The sequence below is a fragment of the Siniperca chuatsi genome, linkage group LG14, assembly GCF_020085105.1.
Source record: "Siniperca chuatsi isolate FFG_IHB_CAS linkage group LG14, ASM2008510v1, whole genome shotgun sequence".
NCBI classification, from domain to species: domain Eukaryota; kingdom Metazoa; phylum Chordata; class Actinopteri; order Centrarchiformes; family Sinipercidae; genus Siniperca; species Siniperca chuatsi.
Window position 1 is genome coordinate 26,924,267 of NC_058055.1, and position 23,675 is coordinate 26,947,941.

Sequence of the window (23,675 nt, forward strand, 5' to 3'; positions counted from 1 at the left end):
CGAAATTTGCTGCCCTTTAACAGCCACATTGTTCAACAAATGCTGACTAAGTTTGAAGTTGATCAGATTAGCGGTCTAGGACGGGTTCGTTAAAATATGAAAATTACCAAAAATATGAATTCAAAATGGCCGACTTCCTGTTGGGTTAAGGTCATGTCAATAAGATACTTTTTTGTTGGTCTTGGCATCTTACATGTGCCTCCCAAATTTCGTACATGTGGGTGAAACCACAAGGAGGAACATTTCAAGGGGGCGCTATAGAGCCATTTTGTCCTGCCCATTTCCGAAACCCCCAAAAAATATCTAAATTTTCACTAGTCCTGATGAGTGTGTAAAGTTTCACAACTTTTCGAGCATCTTTAGCCCCTAAAAAGTTGTTATCATAAAGAAAAAGAATTCCTTGAATTTCAATAGGGCCAGTTGGCGCTCGGGCCCTAAATATTAAATTACACTAAAATACCCTGTAACAATATTTATACCTATTACACAGTACTTCCTAGTAAAACACGATTATCAAGGTTAGCCAAGTTCAAACTAGTCTAAAGCTATAGCCCCCAGCAAACCGCTAAGCTAAGCTACCCTACTGAATTTATCATAAATGCTATGTTCTTAAATAAATAAAAAATATTTCATTGATGTTTTTATAGAAAAAATCCTACCACTTTGACAGTTGGCTAACTTGTGCTGAGTGACTTAAGATGGTCGACAAAGAGTTAGATGAGTTACAGCTGCATGAAAATACAGAAACATTTTAACACCCTACCACCAAGTTGTTTAATGCTGCATTCATATTGCCAACTGCCTTGGCCCTCCGCAGCCACTGTGGAGCCAGTGTACGACTCTACAACTTTGTGGAAAGGGGGAAAAAATGCCAGCTGCCATGTGTAATAACACCATCTCCCCACTGTCTCCTCCATCTTCACTTAAACTCTTGTTTAAAAATGCGTCTGTGTATGAGTCTTCTGCCTCGCCTCCCCTGCGTATTTGCCTACACTACATCTTCATTATGAGACGGAGCCTCACTGTGTTCCTCCTCTCTTTACCAGAAGCCTATTAGGGATTTTCCCTTTTATTTATTGATTAATACATCATCAAGTGGAGCTCCAGCCGCAGCCCAGGGAACAACAGCGAGGTTCCCCTGGTGTCTGCAGCCTTCGTCCCGGCTGCCCACTTAAGATTCAGGACTCGCCTTGCCTGTTAGACAATGATTGCTATTGTTCTTTTTTTTTTTTCTCTAGGCAGTGCTGCCAGTGAGAGAGTGGATGTAGTTTCATCGCGGCTTATGTATGAGTTAAAGGGAAAAACAAAAACTCAAAATCAGAATTGTTGAAATTACCAGGATTAAATAAATAAATAAAAAATTGTAGTGTACTAATAAAATTTTGGTGAATATTGGGCGCGGACATATCTGCAGCTTAACCCTTTTCATGGGCATATAAAAGGATTTTTAACCTCTTTTAATAATAAAGCACCTTGCCTTTTCTTATCAAAGGCGCAGCGCTCTGAAACTGCTGGACGCAACATCAAAGCATGAAGTATTCCCCTAACCTACAAAATCAGTCTCACCACAAACAAGCAGGCAGAGAGAATGGGATCAGTGTGGCTGCGAAGAGAGGGAGGAAGAGAAGAGAGGAGGCAAGAGGGGAGAGAAGAGAAAAGAAAGTGGAGCTTTGTAGGAGAAGCTTTGTGAGGCTTTTTCCTCCCTCGCTGTCAGGCCACAGAACATTGCAGTGGAGGAGAGGAATTTGCATTCTCTAAATCTCTCCCTCTCTTTCTCTCTCTCTCCTGAGCTCGCATGCGGACTGTCATGCACGTGCACCCACACATGCATGCTCTCTCGCTCGTACATAGTTCAGTTCACTGAAGCTTTACTGCCATGAAGTTTCCATCAAAAACCTGTTGCTAAAGCTAACAGAGTGACAGCAACGTGTACATAAATAACTACAATAAAAACTCATATATATATATATATATATATATATATATATGTATGGGTCGACTAACTATTAGAAACACCTCTCAGCAAAATGCACAGCACCACAAAAACTATAAAGTTGAATCAACACCTCTCTAAAACAGTCTCAACAAAAACTAAACACAGGATTATATAATAATAATAACAATAATAATAATAATGGGTACCTATATTATAGTTGTACCTATTAAACTGGCAACTGAGTATGTATGTTTTGGAAGGATAATGAAGTATTAATTGCTTTACTTCCACTCAATACCAGTACAACTCTCAGCCTTGTGGCCTAAAAGGTGCACAACACCTCAGAGTCGGAAACCTGAAAGAGTTGAAAGTTCAATATACAGTATTTAGAGGTGCAGACCCAAAACGTACCAAAGTAACATAAGAGTCCAACTTCTCTTTACATTAAAAGCATACTTTGTGTTTTAATAGCCTGTCGCTTGAAAACCTGTAACATTTACACATCACAGGTGTGAGATGCAACTAAAAGCACTAAAATGTGCAACACTTTAGATTTGAGAGTTTAACTTGAGTCGGACTTAAGTCAGAGAAATGCAAATTTCAGACTTACAGAGGGAGCGGGTCCCCTTCCACGGAGGCCGCCATGTTGCATCGCCATGTTTCTACAGTAGCCCAGAACGGACAAACCAATCACTGGCTCTTGTAAACTGCAATTTCAAAGAGATGCCACTATATCCTACACACTGGACCTTTTAGTCAACCAGTTCTCATACCTAAGCAACAAAACACAGCAGGTTGTTTGTCAGTGCCTTCCAAAACGACCCATATGACCAAAAATGTCATTTAAAAGCATTTTCTGATCTGCCACCTCTATGTATTTCACATGAGTGTAATGGCTAAAGATGAAATGGAAGTGTCTTCATAACCATGATGTCAGATACAAACAAGGTTCTCAAAATGTCAAACATGATTGTGAAAGGACAAAACGAATCTGAGCGGTGGTGAGTGTCATTCATTGTAAATCTTTTCAAGAAAAAAAATGCCCATACATACACAAAGAAACCTTAAAATACTCATTAACCTTAAACACCTAAACCTTCCCCTATAGCCCCACCCTCCCACCCTTGGGACCAGTAACGTGCGGTGAAATATTTGCCTGTGTAGGCAGTGACCTATCGATGTGCCATGTCTATAGGGGCGGACAGGCAACAAAGCCTGGGAATTTGCGGTCAAGCGGCCCCAATTTGATAAACCAAATTTAAACTGACACAGCATGTTTGTCGATCAACGAGTCATTCATTTAGAAAAACCCCACAATCTGTTCATTTGTATTGGTTGTGTTAGGCTAATATGTAAAATAATGAAACTCATTTTCCAGGGTTTTCCTCCCCATGTTTGTGAGTAAGTGTTTATCAAATCATTTTTTATTGCTGGGCTAGGTATCAAATATTATATGTTCTATAGGCTATAATGCGAAAAAGAATTGATGAGTAGTCTAAAAGAAAATGATCAAATTTAATTTAAGTTGATGACCATTTTTTTTTAACAAATAAACTTCTCTAAACGTTTATGCACTGAGTCTGACTAGTTAAAGGGACAGTTCACCCCAAAATCAAAACTGCATATTTTTCTTCTTACCTGTAGTGCTATTTAACCATCAGCTGTAGAGATGTCTGCCTTTTTTGATAATGGAACTATATGGCACTCAGTTTGTGGTGCTCATAGCACCAAAACAATACATTTGAAAAACTCAACAGCAACGTCTCTTTCCAGAAATTATGATGCAGTTACTCAAGATAATCCACAGATTTGTTGTGAGCAGTTTCATGTAGGAAATATGAAGTTTGATGGATAAATAGCACCACAGGTAAGAGGAAAAATATGTATTTTTGATTTTGGGGTGAACTGTCCCTTTAAACTTCTAAATGGTCAAACCTGCAGCGGGACTAGCGTTGAAACCCCAAGGTTAACAAAAACATTTTAAAAAGAAAAAAATTCTTTAGTTAGTTCATTAGCTAGTTCACAGCACATAGCATGTAAGCATGACAAAGCACCTGCTCACTCCTCTTTGATGTTTCTGCCTCTTCGCCGCTGTCCTCATCATCACCTGCAGACTTCTTAAATAAATCCGTTATCTCAGCACACTTTGCGGCGTCAGCCAGCAAAGCCCTTTTCTTTTTTCGGCGCACCTTGGATAGATAGATAGATAAAATATATCAAATTCGTTCAATTATACTTTTCTAATACTCTGATATTCCATGTGCACTTCTGTCATTGCTCATGTCATCAAATCCCAAAAAGCTTCTTTTACCTCATTTGTGCTGTTGACATATCTTAACACCACTGATATTTGAGCCTTGTTTGTGATATCCGCACTTCCACAGCAACAAAGGATGCTGCTTGTATGTCATTTTATATATGACCCCTGATAACCTCGGAAACAGCTCCAATTAAATCATTCTGAATTGATCTGATGTGCCGGTAAACACATTAGAGGAGCTTAAATGTGTGCCTAACTTGTCATCTTTTTCTGCCAACACATGCAACAGTTCAATATAATTTCCATGATTGGCAAAGCTACTGCTCTCGTCCCCGACAGGCTAGCTCTTGTTTGGCAAGGTAACAGGTCACGCTGATGAGTCTTTTTAATATTTCCCTGTTTTCCTTTATCTTTGCATTGTTCACTCTGATATGGAGCCTGCGCTGCTCATCCAGGGCCATGTCAATGCGACTCTTAGCGACCACAGCTCTTTTTTCTTCATAAGACAATGTTGAAAATTTTTTTAAGCAAGAAATATTCATGCTGACCTCTGCCATTAGACTATCCACGCTACTAGTGCGGTGCTAGGTGCTACTGGGAAGGGCACAGAGCGAAAGGAAGTGGATGTCACGTGATATGAGGCAAGGTCGGTCTTTGCCTCTTCGTTGATCATTCAACACAGAGTGAGAACCGAGTACGCATGCACAAATCTACGAAAACATTGGCCTATGCGCCAAACCTGCAGACAGAGGCACAGATAGCCTCTGCCTCAGCGCCCATGGCCTTGAACGTCCTGCATTCAGGAACAGTAGTTTTTAGGAGCAAGTTGTGGCAAAAGGAGCTTACTATATTTTTAAAACAACTATTCTGACTAGTTTTATGGGAGTATGTGCCTTTAAACTTCAAACCAGAAGCCCACATGTGTCTCTGGTTCTAAATCTGGCAGGAAGGCACGGCTGCAACTCAGAGAGACAGAGGGCTGGAGCAACAAGACTCTCCACAGCAGAGCAGCAGCCTTCAAAAAAAGAAAAAAAAGAAAAGCGGGAGACACCCGGGTCGCAGGCGTCCACCAAGGATCCAGGAAACAGCTCACAGCTCAGGGACTTGGCCAAAAGAGGCGGGGAGCAGTTTGTTATTGGAAAAGCTGACAAGAGACCAAGGCAGCAGGGAGGGGAGAAAAAGAGAGAGGTGGCTGCTTGACTTTGAGTTGGTCAGTGAAGGCCTCATGCAGCTTCTTAGCAGCAACTCAATCCCATTTTTATCTGCCTGACACACCTCGACTTTGAGCAGAGCTCACTGGGAGCCCAGAACGGAGGGAAAGAGGGGAAGTAAAGAGAGGGTTTAAAGAGGAAGGAAAAGAGAGAAAGGAAGCATGGTAAGTTTGGTTTCACTGCCTTGTTTGGACTGAATGTGGTTGTTGGTGTGGCTGTGGTGGGCAGGGACGTGAGTACTGTGACTTCAAAAAGTGCACCAAGTTAAATCTGTGTTCTGTGTTGCTTCCTTATTAGTTTGCAGTTTGCTTGTTTGTTGTTTCTCTTGGAAGAAATGTTTTTTTTATATATTTATTCCCCACTTTGTTCTCGCCGGCCTGGGAAAAAAACATTCTAACACCTTTTTGAATGCAGCGCCCCCGAGACTGAAGCAGTTAAATTAATTTATTTGTTGTGAACCAAGAAGTTGGGAAGAAATGAAGCTGTGGAACATTCTTTTCTTTTTCTTTCAGAAATGAAATTGCAAGAAAAGTGATTTCCAAGGCTGGTTGCTCTAAATCTCACCCCTTTTCTACAATCTTTGTTTATAGAGAGTGGGAGAAGAAGGGTGTGTGGGCTGGCCGCCCTACTTCCCCATATCAGTCTCGGCAACACATTTGGTTTCAATTACTTTGTCCCTCTGAGGAACAAGCTGCTATAAATAAGTAACAAGAAGCTGAGTGTGGTCAGACTGCAGCCTACTGTTGGGGTTCAACTGTAGAGGAGGAGGAGGCACATGCCTCATCACTGCCTCCGGTTCTGCCCTGGGTGGGTGGGTGGGTGTGTGTGTGTGTGTGTGTGGGGGGGTCAGTTGTGGTGAAGGGGCGTGTTTGTGTTGGGGAGAAGAGGTCTTGTTTAGTTCCAGTCTGTGTGTGACTCAGTGGGTAAAAGTAATTTCTGTTAGTGAGTGCAGAGGCCAGATCATGTTGCTGTCTTATTTATGCTTTACTGTTCTGGGATTTTCTCAGGTCAAAACTCCAGACTTGGCTCCCTACCAAAATGATCTGACTTGAGACTTTTTGTGACTGACGTCAGACTAGAGTCCAAGTCCCAAGTCTCAAGTTTACAGCTCTGGTTAAATGTTTGATTAGCACTGTGATCAGTTCAATTATCAATATTTTGAGTATCAAACACTTATTTCCTGTATGTTTGTGGCTTTAAACTTTTTTTTTTGCATTGTCACAGAGAACTGTGGCTGTGGTCATCTTGGATTCACAACAAACTCCAACAGTGACCAGTTCACTCCTGCAGCATAGTCCACTGTCCATCCATTTGATCAGTATGATCCAGACATTTTTATTTTTGCCAAAATATGGCTTCATACATAAAACCAGATGAGTAAATGATACAGAAAAACAATGAGTAGTGCCTTTTCCAGAAAACTTTTCAAACTCAAAATTGCTGCCTCAGGTTTTGCAAAGGTCTCATTATCCCAATTTTCTGATGAGATTTCTTGCAGACCTTTGTGAGCATGATGAGACAGAAGTCTACCCTTGATTACACTTACTGAGATGCAAGTTGACTTGTCATAACCCATACATATAGGTTACTGTGGACGATAGGTTCCAAGTAGACCTTGCTTCATTTTAAGGGGTCCCAAGCCAATAAGGTTGGGGATCACTGAACTAGTGTATGTCTGTGAAGCACAATGGGGAAATGTATCTAATCAAAATGCTGTGCACTGTCCCTGAAAGTCAGACCATATCCAGTAATATACAATTTGATTCAGACCCTGAAGTAAAGCATTATATTTTCCCATCCTGACATTAAAGTGAGGGGCAGTTTATAATGGGTTATTGACATATTAATGTAATTGCATGTACATCTTTGTAAATGATATATTATTCGCATGAAAAACGATAGTGAAGCAGTGAGCACCGGCTTCATGCTTCCCGTCCACCCAGTGGTCAGACATTTTCATTTTCGCTTGTCTTTCATTAGAAACAAAGAATGACAGGAAGAGATGAAGTAAATTAGCAGCAACTACTGTGTCTCACCGCCGTCCAGCAGCTGTTTTGAGTCTCTGCACTCGTTTATACATTGATTACATTTGTCTGAAGTAGCCTCTGCCTCTGACCACTGTGACTCTGACATGCAACATAGCCCACCCGCTTCAGGACGCACAGCAGCTGTCACCTCGCACACAGTTATATTAGGAACAGAGTCAGAGCTCCAAATATCCCCCGACCTTCCAGCCCCCAACCCGACTCTGTCTCTTCATAGGCTGTCTGCCTGCATGTAGCTCCCAACTGTCATTCCAAAGGCAGATAGAAACACAGACAGTCAAACCTACACTCACACAGATATAGTATCAACATATTTAAAAAGCAGTGTCTTTGCTAACTGTTGAAATATACAGAGAAATGAACCCTGCAGGAGTGAAACCCTAAACATTTATACTGGAATGGTGAATCACATCCAAGTAGCAGTGTTACGTCCACTGACTTCCTTTGGCCTCTTTTGGAAGAGAGCTGTCTCTCCCACACTGTTGCAGGTCTGCCACGCCCCTCCTGAGTGCCTGGATCACCCACACCTGAACGTCATCAGTGGTGCTCTATATAAACCTCCAGAACCAGTACTCTGCCTCTTTTCTTTTTGTAACTGAGCTGGTGCTGTGCTTTGTGAGCTTGTCTTAATTTGGTGTTACCCTGATTAGCAACTTGTTTAGCTTACCCTTCGTCTTGACTGACTAGAAGTAGCTTTTTGAGCTAATTTTGGCAGTTTTAAGGAATCTGGTTTCTGGGTTCTCTGCCATTTATTTTGCTTCCCCTTTTCTCCTGTTTTGAGATGAGTTAGGGAGCTTAGAATTGTTTTCTGTTTGGTTCTGTGGATTAGTTGAGCTTTTTATTTTCTAGTGAATGTGGGTTTTGTTTATTATTTTGGTCTTAGACGTTCATTTGCTTCCTTTTCTGCAGTTTAAGTTGGCTTGTTTCTGTCTGTAGTTAAAGCTAGGATAGGTAACGTTGGAGAAACTAGCGAGAGACAGCGAGATTTCCAAACATCCCACTCCCTCCAAAGCCACTCCCCCAAAACACATTTTCACGTGCAGTGAGTGCACAGTTAGGTGAGTCGGCCCGACTGAAATGATTGGCCTGGCTTAGTACAGGGCTGTGACGGCCACAAATGCTGTCTGCTCATTTGATTTGATGTCGGGACGTGACGAGAGTTTCAACAAACAAAATGCTTCTGAAATACATTACCTACCCTGGCTTTAAGACTCATGTTCCAATTTTCACTGACAAATGCTCAGATTTATTTTAAACAGAGCAGATTGGTTAAAATGATTTTCACCTAGATTTTGTCTACCACACATTCAACAGTTTTCTGCTGCTAAAAAAGCTGATTACAGTACTTTACAATAAACAATGCTTAAACAAATAGAGTATCCATGAAAGGAATGAGAACAAGGGGGAGACACCTTTTGTTGAGTTGCTGATTGTACATTGACACTTTCTACTAGATGTCATGCTTTTTTTTTTTTTTTTTAGCCACATGGTTGTAGGGAAGGCAATGTCAGTTGGTTGGTCTGTTGGTTGTAATATCCAAACAAGTAGTTGAGACAAGCTGTTTCAGAGTAATGAGACCAATGATGTGACTGGCTGAGATTGTATGTATTATTCGGCACACCCTCTGGTCTATATTAATTTTCACCCAGCCCTTTTACACTTTGCCCTCCTGCAGATACATGAACCAAAATAGCAGGTGTACTTGTACACACAGTCTGTGCGCCCAAGACCTACAGCTTTGCACTTATTGTTGGGCTTGCATGATTAAAATAGGCCCCTTAGTCTAATGAGCTATAAGCACATCAATGCTGTGTTAAGGTCATTGATTTTACAATAATATGCAGGCAGAAGCTGTGACAACTCCAGACATTGTTCTAACTTTCATTTGTTGTTACTTTCATCTCACATAACATCGGCTCATGTCAGAACGTTGTCTGTGACTCTGTAACCCCGGCAGTGTTTCCTCCCACTGAGCTGCGCAGGAGAACATTCCAGCACAAGCGCTACAAAAATCAACAGCGTCTCTCCCAGCCACCACTCAGAGCTGTTTGCTGAGTGTCTGGAGGTTTAATCCTTTCCAACAGATCTTTGCAGCAGCGGTTTGGCACATTAGAGCCACGCTTCAAAAGATCTGCCTTTTTCTCATCTGATCAACATTTAGCATCTAACCAGCAGCCCTGCGATGACTTTCACTGCTTCGCTGAACAGGACGGGGACAGAAACTGCTCAGCTATTATTAGCGTTTTCTTCAGAATCAAAACTACTTGTTTACGCAACTTGTTAAATGCTATGAAATAACACATGGTACTTTTGAGAGACCAGGAGTGTAAGATGTTACCAAGGAGAGAGGGAAAAGTTAGCTAGGAAAAGTTAAAGAATACAAGAACACACTGTAAGATGGGAGAAAGGAAGCGGGGGAGGCAGCACAGGAAAAGACAACAGTTGGTGAATTAAGGAATCAATCTATGTACTCTTAATATCCACAGGTTAACTAATAACACAACCAAAGCAACATGTTGCTTACAATCAAATTTTAGACTACGGAAACGTCACCTAGCGCTATCTCCTCTAGAATCATGTTAAACACACCTGCTGTGTCAGGTAGTGTCGATGTACCTCTGAGGCAGAAGGCACAGTAGAAGCAGACTATGCCAGTCCTTTAAGCAAGCTTGAGTTCCTGAGATACATGCAACACAGTAACACGCAGATGTTTTAACAAAACATTTTCCCATGACGAACATTACTTGCAGTTTTCATACATATGCAGTGCTTGAATTAGACCAGTACTCACCAGTTCACAAGACCAGAACACTAGATTACTGTTATCTATAATTCAGTATTGCCACTTTATAATGAATGTAGGTACATGTGATATAGTTATTGTAAGTGTCAGGCCAAAAAGGCTCAAACAGCCACGAGCAGAGGCAAAGATGTGCAGCTGCTGCCCAATAGGTACAATATTTGGTCGGAAACCTGCTGGATAAGAGCTTAGATTTTTAACTACCTGTCCATGAATGGTCTCTGCAGAGTCCAGTAGGTATTAGAGATAGATTTTTATTAAATTTTTGCATACACGTTGAACCCCCAAAGCCTCCTGGGTTTCTTATACTGGTTGAACATACTGGCTCTTTTAAAAAAAAAAAAAAACTTAAGCAACGCATATACTGGTAATTTAAATGTTATTGGCCAGCATCAGCGATTCTACATATTAATTGTAATAGATCAGCTTTGTTAAGTGCAGAGCCTCAGTTTCTCATTTGCTCTAACTTTGAGTATTGCAGGCACAAGGTGCTGGAGTGGATTAGAAATTACTCATTTTGTTTCTACACACATGGAGCCAAACCATACATACCTGTCCTCAGAGGTATACAGTACCTCTGACTGTGAAACAGACCTCACGTGACTCTGATCAAGGACACCGTTCATCTTCAGAACAGCTTTTAAGCAATATGGCTGCCCACACACAGCACTATATTTAACAGCTGGCAACGTGCCTTGTGGACTGTGTTCATATTTCAGCTTTCTGCACCCATTAAACCAACCAAAGTCTGGAAAATTGTGAATAATGGTTCATCAGACCTTCTCATTTTTCAACAGTACGTGAAACAACTTTGCTTGTTGACATGGGACAAAAGCTGTTTCTAAATGGCAGTGTTGCCACAGAGACCAGCAGTCTCAAACTGTCCTTAGGTGTTGATTCAACTTTGTGATACTTCTGTGGTGTTAAGCAACAGAAGTGTCCTTAACAAGTGATGTTAGCAAATGGTGGTGTATTAAAGGCACCCTGTAGATTTTTGTTTCAGTTAAAGCTCCACTAATCAATGTTTTATAATAGCAGTGAATCAAATGAATAATGTAATGTAATATAGTCCCTTGTAGTGAAAACCTACAAAGAAATATCACTGAGCTTTTTAGCCACTATTAGCTCATTGTTTAGGTTTCATGCCATATTCACTGTATGGTTCAGTGTCAGCATTCTCATTAACCCTGTTTCAAGCAGCAGCAGACAGCAAACAAGCTCTGAAAAACCCAGTGCACACTACCTGCCCAGCACTGAACAGCAGACAGGCAAAGGTATTGACTAGCTGGTGAAGAAAGCGGAACATTTAGCAGCTAAACAGCCAGATATTTTTCTCAGGAGTTGGTGGAGACCAAAACAGAGCTAAAATGAGAAAGAATATTGCAGTTGATGGATGTGTAATTAAGCAAATTGCTTTCTAATGCGTTAGCCATAACAACTTTATAAGGTAATATGTTAGGAAGGAAGGAAAACTTTTGACATTTGGGGAAATACGCATATTTAATTTCTTGCCGAGAGTTAGATGAGAAGATTGATACTACTCTCACATCTGTATGGTAAATACCATGACCAGCTAGTTAGCTTAGCTTAGCACACAGACTGGCAACAGGGGCAGTTTGTCCACATATTCTTCACTGGAGGTGACTGGTTTAAGAGTCATACAACTGGGGATTTGTTTTACAGATAAAGTCTTCTTTCATGCAGTGTTTCTGTTATTTTCTCCACCTTCCTGCAGGCAGATGGATGGATAGAGCTGCGTGGGGGGCTTGAAAGGAAAAATGAAAGGCAGATGAGTCTGAGAAGAGGGGGTGAAAAGGAGAGGTAGGAGAGGAGAGGGGGGATTTGCTGAGTGAGTGATAATTTGTGGATTAGACTTTGGAGCTGGAATCAAGCTGGACCGAGCCAACCTCTTCCCACATCCGCTTTGCATGGGGCTGCAAAGTCATTTCCATGGAAATTATGATCCCACCCACGTTGTTTGTGGCCATTTTGCTGCGGCGTAAACAGCACCTAAACCCTCGAAAGCGGAGTGATTTTAAAAAGAACAGGTACAGAGATGCTATAATTATATCCGTGACATATCTGTGTGTTTGCTCGATTCCCTCTGTGTTTTTTTACAGTTTAATGAGCGGCATCTGTAAAACCGACAGGACACCCGGGGGTCCATGCATTACAGTCTTCTTGGTATTTTTTAGTGTGAACCAGCCATTAGGCAGGTCAATTAAGAGGGGGAGTTCTTATTTACTCTGACGGCCTTGCAGAGCCTGCTGTCTTGTCACATCATTACAGCTTCCTCAGACCTCTGTCAAACTGAGAGACAGATTATTATACTCCACTGATCAATCAGCGTTTCTGGTTGTAAACGTATAATATGCCTCAAAAAATAATACAAACAGGAATGAATCAATACGGAAAGTTGGAAAATAAAGTTTTTTTTCTCACTTCTCTCGCAGTCATTCAGGTGTTGTACTCTTTCCTTAAGAACTGGAAGTTAACAGTTTTCTAGTCTAAACAAGAAGCAGCATCAACAACAGGAAAACAATCAAGAGAGAATCTACTTGTAAGTTTTAAATTAGCAACAAGGTAAACCTTATTAGACCAAAACAATCAAAGTTTATACCAACCGACTGTTTGTCTTAGTGTACTTATGCAATAAGGGTGTTGTAAATAAAGATGAATATATCCTTGCTGTTCATATTGTTATCAGATACCCCAAAACAAATACAATCCCATGAAGATTTAACTTGTCAGAACTGCCGTCCGAGGTGTTCAAAGACACATTCTAGTCTGATTAGAGGGAAAACTTGACACTGTAAAAGCAGTCAATCCTGAAGTGGCTCATATTTCTGGGCTCATTTTGTTGTTTGTTGGTGCACTTCTTTATTTATTTAGATAATTGGGCTACTGTAGATAACTTGATGTCATGTTGAGATACAACATCCTGCACACTAACGACGAAGTCTGATAACAGAAAACTTCAGCAGGAAACATCTTAAAGTAACAACTTGGCATTTGTTGTCTCTGGCTTTTTGGAAATCATTAACTGAAGTTAAAGTAAACATTTGAAGCATTTTGACTTTAATTTGCTGTTGACATGACTTTGAGGCTGATTACAGCCACAGTTTAGCATGATGAGAGATTTCAAGTAGTGAGTGTTAATTGGAAATGTGTCATATTTTAATACCAATTAGGAGCAGACAAGTGTTGTTTGGGGGTAATTTGTCCTCTCAGACAGGTGATATGAGGGAGTGCAGGGGAGTGTCTCATTGGCCCAGCAGGTACATTTTTCGGTGTACTGATGATTTTCAAAGCACTGATCCGTTGGTACCTGCAGGTTTAAACAGATAGTTTTGGATTTTTTAATCCATATATATTTCTCATGTATGTTAAGTTGTTGGTTGCTGCTTTCATTCGTCCTGTTCACAGTGGCCATGAAGCTATATCTCTTCCTAGTGTGAGAAATGGTTGACAAAAATTCAATACCGGGGTTTTAAAAATTTTCATTCTCTGCAATAATCTGCACATGACAACTACGGTATGCTTAAGGTCAGGGAAAGATCAAGGTTACGGTTAATGTTGAGTTTGGGTGTCGTCACAATCATCCACTTAAGTCACCTGCATGAAAGTCAGTCAAGCTACGCGCCCACCCACCACCCTGCCCTCCACACCTTCCTGCTTCCTCACATAAAGGGCAGAAAACCGTGAGGTGCAGAATTACCCAACATGGACACAATTCCTAGGGACACTTAACAGTTTTTTCCAGTACAGAAAGTGTGACATTGATATACTACACAGAAGGCATAGAGAGGTGGTTGGGGTTGATGGTAGATGGACAAATGCAGGACTTTGACTCCTGCAGACTGGTTTTTAACATCCTGCATGTGGTTAGGTTTAGGCAACAAAATTACTCCAGTTAGGGAAAGGTCCTGGTTTTGATTGAATACTGGAAAAGTTAACAGCCTGTCTCATGGTTCAAGTCACTGCTGTCGTTTTCAGCATTTCAGAATCAGAATCAGAATCAGAAATCCTTCATTGATCCCCGAGGGCAAACTCTTTTGTTACAGCAGCTCACTGTCACGTCAGTGCACACAGGAATAGAAGTATTAAGCAAAAAATATAATACACTACAATACAGGTCAGAAAATAAATTAAGTACCAAGTGGGTATAAGTATAAAATTAAAATAAGTGTGAAGTGGGTTTAACGGTTGATGATAATAATACGGTATAAAGTAAAAGTGCATGATAATAGTGCATTTAACCCAGACTGTGTTCTTCCTCTAATCTTAACCAAGTGCTTGTATGATACTGTATAAGTGATTACAGCGCTGAATTATTTTTTTCAGCATACATAGGGCATGTGAATATTGTATTGAGATAGACTTTTAAAAAATCCAAACAATCCTTTAACTGTCTTTCATTTTCAACTTCAACTTCAAGGTTATGGTCTCTTTGTTTCTCCAGTTTTCTCTATCCTCTACCTCTATCTCTACATCTCCCTCTTTGTCTCTTTGATTTTGTCCCTTGGTTTCTCCTCCCATGCTCACCCGCTCTCTCCTCTCCCCTCCATCCCTTTTATTTTGTTTGTTTCATTCTGCAAGTTCTTTTGAGGTATTTCAGCCTCTCCCTCTTTCTCGTTCTCTCAGTTTCTCTCTCTCTGTCTCTTCCACTTTTGACTCTCATTTCTCTGTTTCTCTCTCTCTGTATACTTATCTGTTGTTTACTTTTTTTTTAACTTCATCACATCCCTGAGAGAGTACAGCATGACCGATTGGCACTTACCATAAAAATTGTTGTTCTAAATAGTCCCAGACTGCCAAACAACGCAGTGCTGTGCATACCAATGAATGTTCAATGTGCATCAGAGAAGATGGACAACTGCAGCCGAGCACCTACAATGATGATGCTGTGGATGAGCGCAGTGTGCAGTAAATACCACAGATGTTTACCGGAAACCATGTTTGAAGTGCAGATAAGTCAAAAACACCATCAGTCAGCTTGTGACTTGACCGCAGAGGAAATGAATGCAAAGAGGTTTAGTCCAAAATTTAATTAAAATTGATATTATGGATGTTGACCTATTTTGAACCCCAAATAGACATGAAGTTACATGAGTTGCATCTTATCACCAGTCTGCTTGTCTGTAAACTAGAAAATGTACAAAATCAGTGACCTTGCTCTTATTGAATATGCTGATGACATGGCCTTTTGGCATGCCGGTCTGACACGGAATCAGCAGTTATGTAGAATAGGAAGCATTTTTTAATCTAATGCTCTGTCAGCGGGACATCATTTTTGTGTGTCTTTCAAAACCACTACAAATCACTGTTTCAAAAACAAACTGTTTTATTCTATGGTGTCAGATTTGTTTTATGATCTAACTCTTACCAAGTTGTTTTTGTGGTTAGGTTTAGGCACAAAGACGACTTACCGGGTTAGGGAAAGATCATGGTTTAGGTTAAAATTACTTCTTCGTTAAGGTTAGAGGACCTCCGTTGGGTCCTCTCTAGGATGAGAATGATCATGATCGGGTTTCACAGAAACCAACCTTGACTGTAGGTAGGAAACAGGAAGCGAACAGCCTATCCACTCTTTCTGGCGCTATAGCAATTTCACACTACGCAGTCATAATTCCTACAGCCACTCTTTGCCACTTAAATATAAACATATATCCTTATTGAGCATTTGCTTTGCTTTCCTGTTTCTCTTGTAACAGTTATGTATAGGAACAATTCTGGACCAGAGTGTTTCATGTAAACTGCCAATTTGAATGTGGTTACTACGCCAAAAGAGCTGCACAGCCAAGCTTATTTAACAGTTAAAAATAAAATGAAACTTCAGACAACAGTCACCCAGGGAGGTAAAATCTCCAGACAACAACTCCAGTATCTCACCATCAGCATAAGACATCTCAAGATCCAGAAGGACCCTTCTTAACCCTCCACTACTTCTCTGAGGCCCTTCAAGTCAGAGACTCAAACTGTGTACTTCTTTTATGCTCGGTTATAATATTTTTCCTTTTTATTGCCTGGGTCGTTAAGTTGTCCAAACCTAGTTCTTTATTCTTTCTTTCACTGTTCTTTGTTTTATATTTCATTCTTAAGCTTTCTTTTATTTTGCGGCACCCTTCTGCGAAGAACCTTATTCCCTTAATTAGGTCAACGGGTTCTTTATTGTGCCAACTTACGCTAAAAACCAAAGGACTTGTGTCACATTGAAGCACTTTGGATAAAAGTGCTCTTCAAAAGTGCACTCTTGAAAAATAGATGAAATGTGCTTTCATGCAGCAGTCACAGGGAAATTTGATACCTCAGACTCTTCTTTCTGTTTATGAATTGAGGACTGTCAGCCTGTAATTATACAAGTCTTATTTTGTTACCAGGGTGACTTGATTGCAGACAGCTGGAAAATAAACCATTTTAAATTCCATCAGTGGTGTACAATGCAACATGATACTCTGATGGACGTGAAGTTATATTGGTTCTGAAAAAATGAAAAAAATCCAGTATCTGTGGCTGTCGCAGACCTGTAATAAGCCCATCCAATCATTTTATACGGTCCAAATGATTGGCTGGCCCACCTGCCTGTCTAACTACCTGCATGCATTCAGCACGTGCACTGTGCATGAAAATGTGTTTTGGGGGAGTGGCTTTGGAGGGAGGGGGTGGGATTTTGGGTGGGATACTTTCAGAATCTAGCTGTATCTTGCTAGTTTCTCCAACGTTACCTACCCTAGCTGTAAGGTATTTTTAGATAACGAGTGGTTACCAAGGAGATTGGCGGCCAATGCCACTGTCATGAACAGGCAGGGCTATTTGCCTCCTCAGTTGACAGTGGTTGAACTTTGTAGAAGCTAATTTTACTGGTAATTCCTAAATTATGTGCCATATCAATTTAAAAAAACAATCTCGGAGAAACATCAGATTCTAAATTTGATAATCCACTCGGGGCCAGATTATGTGCTTCTGATCTAAGTTAGCTAAACTTGCAAAATTGTGTTATATTACAAACCCTTTCCTCAATTTTAAGTGAAAACCAGCTCTTTGGGGCTATGTGATGAGATTAGAGCAGGTGGGTAGCAGCAACCTATGGTGTTTGCTAGTAGACGTGGCTGCAAAATGGCACCCTGCTGCCACCCTTCAATTCAAAAAGTAGAAATCCAGCGTGCTTTGGCAGCAGACGCATTGGCAGCAGCTCACTATCTGACTCAATTTCTGGGTCTGAGAAGATACACGTAAATGTTTCAGTGATTCTGGGCAGAGATGGGTGTTATGTTGATTGGTTAGTCAAACTTTTTGCTGGGAGGTGGGTCTGAAACAGAAAAGAAAACATATGTCTGTGTTCAAGTGTAAAAGAAACAGCTATGTGAACCTCTCTAATGACACATGTTCACATAAATGTGCTTATGTACAGCCTCGAGAAGCATGTTTCAGCCTTTACTGTGTATGCTATCAAGGCCAAATTAACCCGAGCTACATGGCAGTTTAACTATATGCCCAGAGATCCAGAATGCTGGAATAAGACTACCTTGCCCTAGATTTTAGTTAGCTTTAAGTTGATGAAACAAAACTTTATTTAGGAATATGCACCATGTGTACTAAAATAATACTAAAATAATTTCGGTCTTAAAACTACCTTCTGCCACAGGATCCTTGTACATCACAATTCAATTCAATTCAGGGCAGCCCTACCTATAAGCTTTATTAAAGAGGAAAGTCTTAAGCCCACTCTTAAATTTGGAAATGGTGTCTGCCTTCCGAACCCAAACTGGGATCTGATTCCACGGGAGAGGAGCTTGATAACTGAAGGCTCTGGCTCCCATTCTACTTTTGGAGACTCTAGGAACCACAAGTAACCCTGCATCCTGGGAGCGCAGTGTTCTAGTCGGGTAATAAGGTACTATGAGATCTTTAAGATACGATGGTGCCTGACCATTAAGAGCTTTGTAGGTGAGGAGAAGGATTTTAAATTCTATTCTGGATTTTACAGGGAGTCAGTGCAGAGAAGCTAATACTGGACAAATATGATCTCTTGTCCTCTTGTCAGTACACATGCCGCAGCATTCTGGATCAACTGGAGAGTCTTAAGGGACTTATTCGGGCAGCCTGATAATAAGGAATTGCAATAGTCCAACCTAGAAGTAACAAATGCATGCAGTAGTTTTCCGGCATCATTTTGAGACAGGATGGGCCCGATATTTGCAACGTTGCGTAGGTGTAAGAAGGCAGTCCTTGAAGTTTGTTTCATGTGGGAGTTAAAGGATAAATCCTGATCAAAGATAACTCAGAGGTTCCTTATGGTGGTGCTGCAGGGCAGGGCAATGCCATCTAGAGTAACTATATCTTTAGATAATGTGTCTCGGAGGTGTTTGGGGCCAAGTACAATAACTTCAGTTTTGTCTGAGTTTAACATTAGAAAATTGCAGGTCATCCAGGTCTTTATGTCCTTTAGGCTGTCTTGATCGATAGATATAATTGGGTATCATCCACATAACAATGAAAGTTTATGGAGGATTTCCTAATAATATTGCCTAGATTAAGCATATATAAGGTGAATAGAATCGGTCCAATCACAGCTAATAATGCAGAGCCTGCTTTAGTTGATATTTAGTGATGTAAATTTCCCAACAAATTTCCAAACCAATTGACATGTGGTAAACCTAGGATATTTGGGGACCCTGCGGGTGTGGCCCCCTGGGGCAGTTGCCCCCTTTATGCAGTTGGTAGTGAAGAGTCAGACAACAGTTCAGTCATAATTGGACAGACATCTGAAAGGAGACATTATTACCTTTTTAATGGGTACAGCCTGAATGTGTTTGAATAATGATACTGTAGTTAAAAATACCTCTTAAAATAGTGATAAAATAGTCTAGGCTATACAGAACCCTAATTTAAAGAGAGACTGTTTTTGGTTGGGGGGGACCTGCTGAGTGTAAAAGACATGTAGAAGCCCACAGCAAAGGCCACAGACGTGCTTCCAAGGATCTATTTCCAGGAAGCTGCTTTTGGCTGTGAGATTAATATTTATTTACTGCGGTTTTGGAAAAAGAAGTTTAGTGCCATCTGGTTGAGCCACAGAAAATCCACAAGTTTCTTCTGAAAAATACCCCACAGACTCATCCAATAAGCAGAGAGATCCTGCTAACGGATGGGCAGCTAAGCCAGTAGAAGGTGTCTGATATTTCCTGGATCACCGTCAATCCTTGTGTAATACCAAGGACACTGCGAAATGACTGAGACCGAAGCACTGAAACAACTACTTCTCTTCTGGAAAGGATTCCTTTTCTTTGTTCCAATACTACTTTAATCTAACAGCGCAGGGCAGAACTTTCCCTCTCCCTGCAACTGCATCAGAATGTAGTTTTACAGTAGTCATGTTACAGTACCATACTGGAACTTTTACATGTCTAAACCACTAAATATATATGAAAAATAGCTCTGAAACACCAGCTTCAGAGCTTCAAGAGTCTGCACTTCATTTAAACAACGCATTTCAGCACAGGGCCTACATCAGGTTGTTTTACAAAACGGTTAAAAAAAGAGCCTGTATATGTGGTAGAGAGTGGATGAATCTTTATTAAGTATTATTAACTTATCAATAATTATTATTATGAGAATGAGATACAAATATGGCCTCCCTCTAAGGATGCCACACATCAAAAACAGAAATTTCAAAATAAAATTACACAACCCTGAACTACCATTAAACATTACCACACAGTACCTAAATACCATCACAGAAATAAGTAGATCATTAAAGACCTATGTCAATATGAAAAATGCTAAATAGTGAAAAAACACTTCCTAAAGTGTATTATTAACACTACCTATCTGCCCCAGTTTGACCCTATAAATACCAGTAAAACCCGTTGAGCAAACATGTCTTACCTCTCATTTCAGTATGACATGAAAATAGCCTTGCTGAGGCATAAAACTATGGAATACTATGAAATCCATCCCAGAAAACAAGTTTTGGCTCTTTTTATTGTCACTCCAAACACTTTTGCACTCTACCTGAAACTCATATTTACCTAATATTATTCTCATTTTGTTTCGCCATTGCACGTCTGTCCCTCCCTTGTTGTTCTCCCTTAGGTTTCTATATTTTTCTCGCTTTATAGGGGTTTTTTGTTGTTTTTTTTTAAATTAAGAGTCTAAGGATAGAGGATGTTGCATTTTGTACAGATTGTGAAGCCTTCTGAGACTTTTCATTTTAATTTTGTTTATATAAATAAAATTGACTTGACATTATCACTGTGGTACTGCAGAGGCGACTGCTGAACAGCAACCTTTTAATGCAAGTTTATATTCTTCTTTTAACCATGTCCATATTGACTGATTGTTTGTTGTCAGTTTGCTGATTTGCTACAGTTGTCAGAAAATCTAATTCTATTAGTTCCTGGATGTCAATGTTCATCTATTGGCCACCAAGAGTGGTGCAGCTGCATTATCACATTTATTAGGCCAGGCTTTAAGGTAAAACATAAAAGCTATATAGTGTAATTCCTCTTTACCCTGTGTTGATAATAACTATACTACTATAACAGTAGAGTCAATCGTGTGTGTTTGGCTGTAGGACTGCTGCATCCCTTATAATTTCCACAGGCTGGAAAGTGAGTGAAACTACTTTACATTATGGCTTTCTTTTACTCAACAGTTTCTCATGGGAATGGATTAAAAGTGCAGCTTTAGTTCAGCAAGCACGTCTTGGCCTTTGTCTGTCCTCTGTGTCTCTCTGACTACTCTCTGTCTCTCCTGAGGTCTTCTGGAGTAACTGCAATGAGCTACATCACTTTTTCTGTTTTTCTTTTCTCAAAAAAGTAGAATATTCTTCACTGAAATATTTCTGACACTAACTCTCTGAACTACTGAAACCAGTCTCACATATTGTACTCCAGTGTTTCCATTAAGAGCAGCACTCATGAATTTCTCTTACAACACGTAAGACTCTTCTACAATTAGACAGTGACAGTAAAAGCACCATTAAAACCAGAAGTCATGTTATGTGAGACGAAAACTAAAATAGTCAAATTACTTGCCCTTTTAATGAGGAAGTCTTATCAGTTTTGATTCTAAGAAATTTGTGAAAAATGTTTAAAAATCTGTACAAAATTTGTGTAACCTCTGTAAATTAGTGTTTTTTTCATTAATCAATTCTACTTGAAATACAGTTTCATTGTTCTTCATTGTATGTAAACACACATAAGCTGTGAAAAGTTCTTACATAAGTGCTCTGCAAATAAAGTTATTGTTATTATTCAGCACCATTACTTTCCCTGAGGCTGCCTCCACAGCCAAGCGTATGAGTGTTTATGGCTCATGACACAATTATGATTAAGATGTCCCCCTTTCACAGTAAGGGGGAGAGGGAGGGAGATGAAGAGAGAGAGAGAGAGAGAGAGAGAGAGAGAAATAAAAAGGGAGAAGGAATAAAGGAGAGAGAAAGAGAGAGAGCACAAGGAAAAGAGACAGGCAATTTAGCATCACTGTCTCTCCCCTGGGTTAAAGGCGCGCGGCACAGCACTGACCTGTCACTGTCTGATCGAAGAGGACTCCTTACATCTCTCTTTCTCACAAATCCAAACATTAGGTCTTTTTCATTTTTCTTTCCTATCCATTTTAAAGTCTCCATCCCTTTCTTACAAGCTATAGTTCCATTAAACTGTGAAGTAGACCCAGGCTGTTTACTGATATTTAATATTCATTGTCAGTGTAATTGTGTTTTGGGATAATTTTCATAATTTCTGGAATCATGACAAATAATTTGTTGTACAACATAAAGGAGTTGATTGTAGGCAGTTTTGGCACAAAGGCTAGAGATTGATGGATTAATTGATTTGTGTCCTTCATTACATGGTGTGATGCAGTCTATAAACTTACAATACATTAAACAAGAACAATAACCAAATATCAGATTATTAGACAAATCCAGTTTACAAAACAGAGATGTCTTCTACCAAGGTTACAGGGTACTCTGTCTTAGCCACCATGCTTTTCCTATAACACTTGCAAAAACAAAAACCTCCCAATTAAAAAGCCAATTTAACATGTTACCTTTAGAAGTAGGCTTGTAATGCTTCGCCAGACTGAACCACAGACCACCTGGATAAAACTGGACGTGTGTCTCACAATGTATGAAGGTCTTGTCATAGATGCCATAGGAATAGCAATTGTTTTATAGTTCAGCATCAGCGCCTTTGACAGCACCACTGCAACTTTAGGTTATATTTTTTATTTTTCCATCTTATTTGACTTTGATTATGGCATTCTATCCCTGTTTTTTATGTGAAGCTGCTTCTGTGTCTAAATTCTGCCATCATCTGAACACTTCCTGTTTCTTCCCTCCGTCCCTCCGCCTTCCCCTACCCTCCTTCTCCCTAAACTCTCTTTCTCTTGCCCATTTCTGCCTGTCTGAGTAAGCTATGGATAGTTTTCTGCTCTGCCTGGTTGACGTCCAACACATCTTATTCACCGTGGGGTGTCGATCCAGACTCTGAGCTTGGCAGTGTCACTCCCACTTCTCTCAGACTCCTTTTCCTCTGCTGATACGTCTCTCTCTCCTGCTGAAAGGGATGTCTTCAGGTTTTTTGTTTCTGCTGTGATGACGTCCTCTCTGGTTCTATATGCTTTGAATCCAGTTTATGATCAGACCTTTTAGTAGATAATAAAGTCATGCTAACAGAGAGCTGCGCCAGTGAAAAGATTAGAAGTTAATTATACTTGTGAAGTATCGCCTCAGGGTTCACAGGCTTGGCAGCAAAAAAAGGTAGATCTGTGATGATAATGTCTTCCGTGTGGCTTAAATGAAACATGTCTGAGGCCACTTTTTCCACTGACGTAAGCAGACACTGTTGATGCTTCAAGTGTGACCTTTTAAGGTCTACCCTATGGAATGAAATCCCTGATATACTCCAAAAGGGATTCGGGCAGCAGGGCTTGCATGTGTTTCTGTACATAGTACACTGCATGTCTGCATACATGGACCGTTTCACACATGTGCATACAGTCCAAGTGATCATTATTTTGAACGGCACACAGAAGTATGCACAGCGTGTGTGCAGCGTATGGTGTAATTTATGTCACTGGGACCTTCGCTGCTACATGGTTGCAGAAAGTATAATTTGGGCTTTACAGCTGGGGGTCTAAGGGCGCATGAAAACCAATTCACCAAAATCACAAATAAAAACATATTTACTTCTAGTGGCAAAATATTAATGGCTTTTATTTACCCCAAATTTGAGATATCTGATGCGTAGACTCTTTCCTCCACGACAATACAATGGAGATGTCTTTTGTGGTGCTGGGAACATTGAAAAATAAGGGGAAAATGTCTTTCCATAAACTGTGTTCAATTGCCTGGGATAATCAGAGTAACGTTGATGTTGTTCTGAAATGAAAGGAAAATCCGTTCACCTCTAATGCACGT

At 40.3% G+C, this 23,675-nt stretch overlaps 1 protein-coding gene across 3 annotated transcripts in view; it reads left to right on the top strand.

Moving 5' to 3' along the window:
* Nucleotides 1–23,675, top strand: part of sgcd (sarcoglycan, delta (dystrophin-associated glycoprotein)) — a 295,835-nt gene that overhangs the window by 147,564 nt on the left and 124,596 nt on the right. Inside the window, exon 1 of one of the 3 annotated variants that reach the window (XM_044222299.1) lies at nt 4,913–5,571. The exons of the other annotated variants lie outside the window; for them this stretch is intronic. Within the exon in view, the coding sequence (XP_044078234.1) occupies nt 5,569–5,571 (3 nt within the window). The 5' untranslated portion in view covers nt 4,913–5,568. Of the gene's footprint in view, nt 1–4,912; nt 5,572–23,675 lie in introns of those variants that run through there. 3 annotated transcript variants of the gene reach the window in all.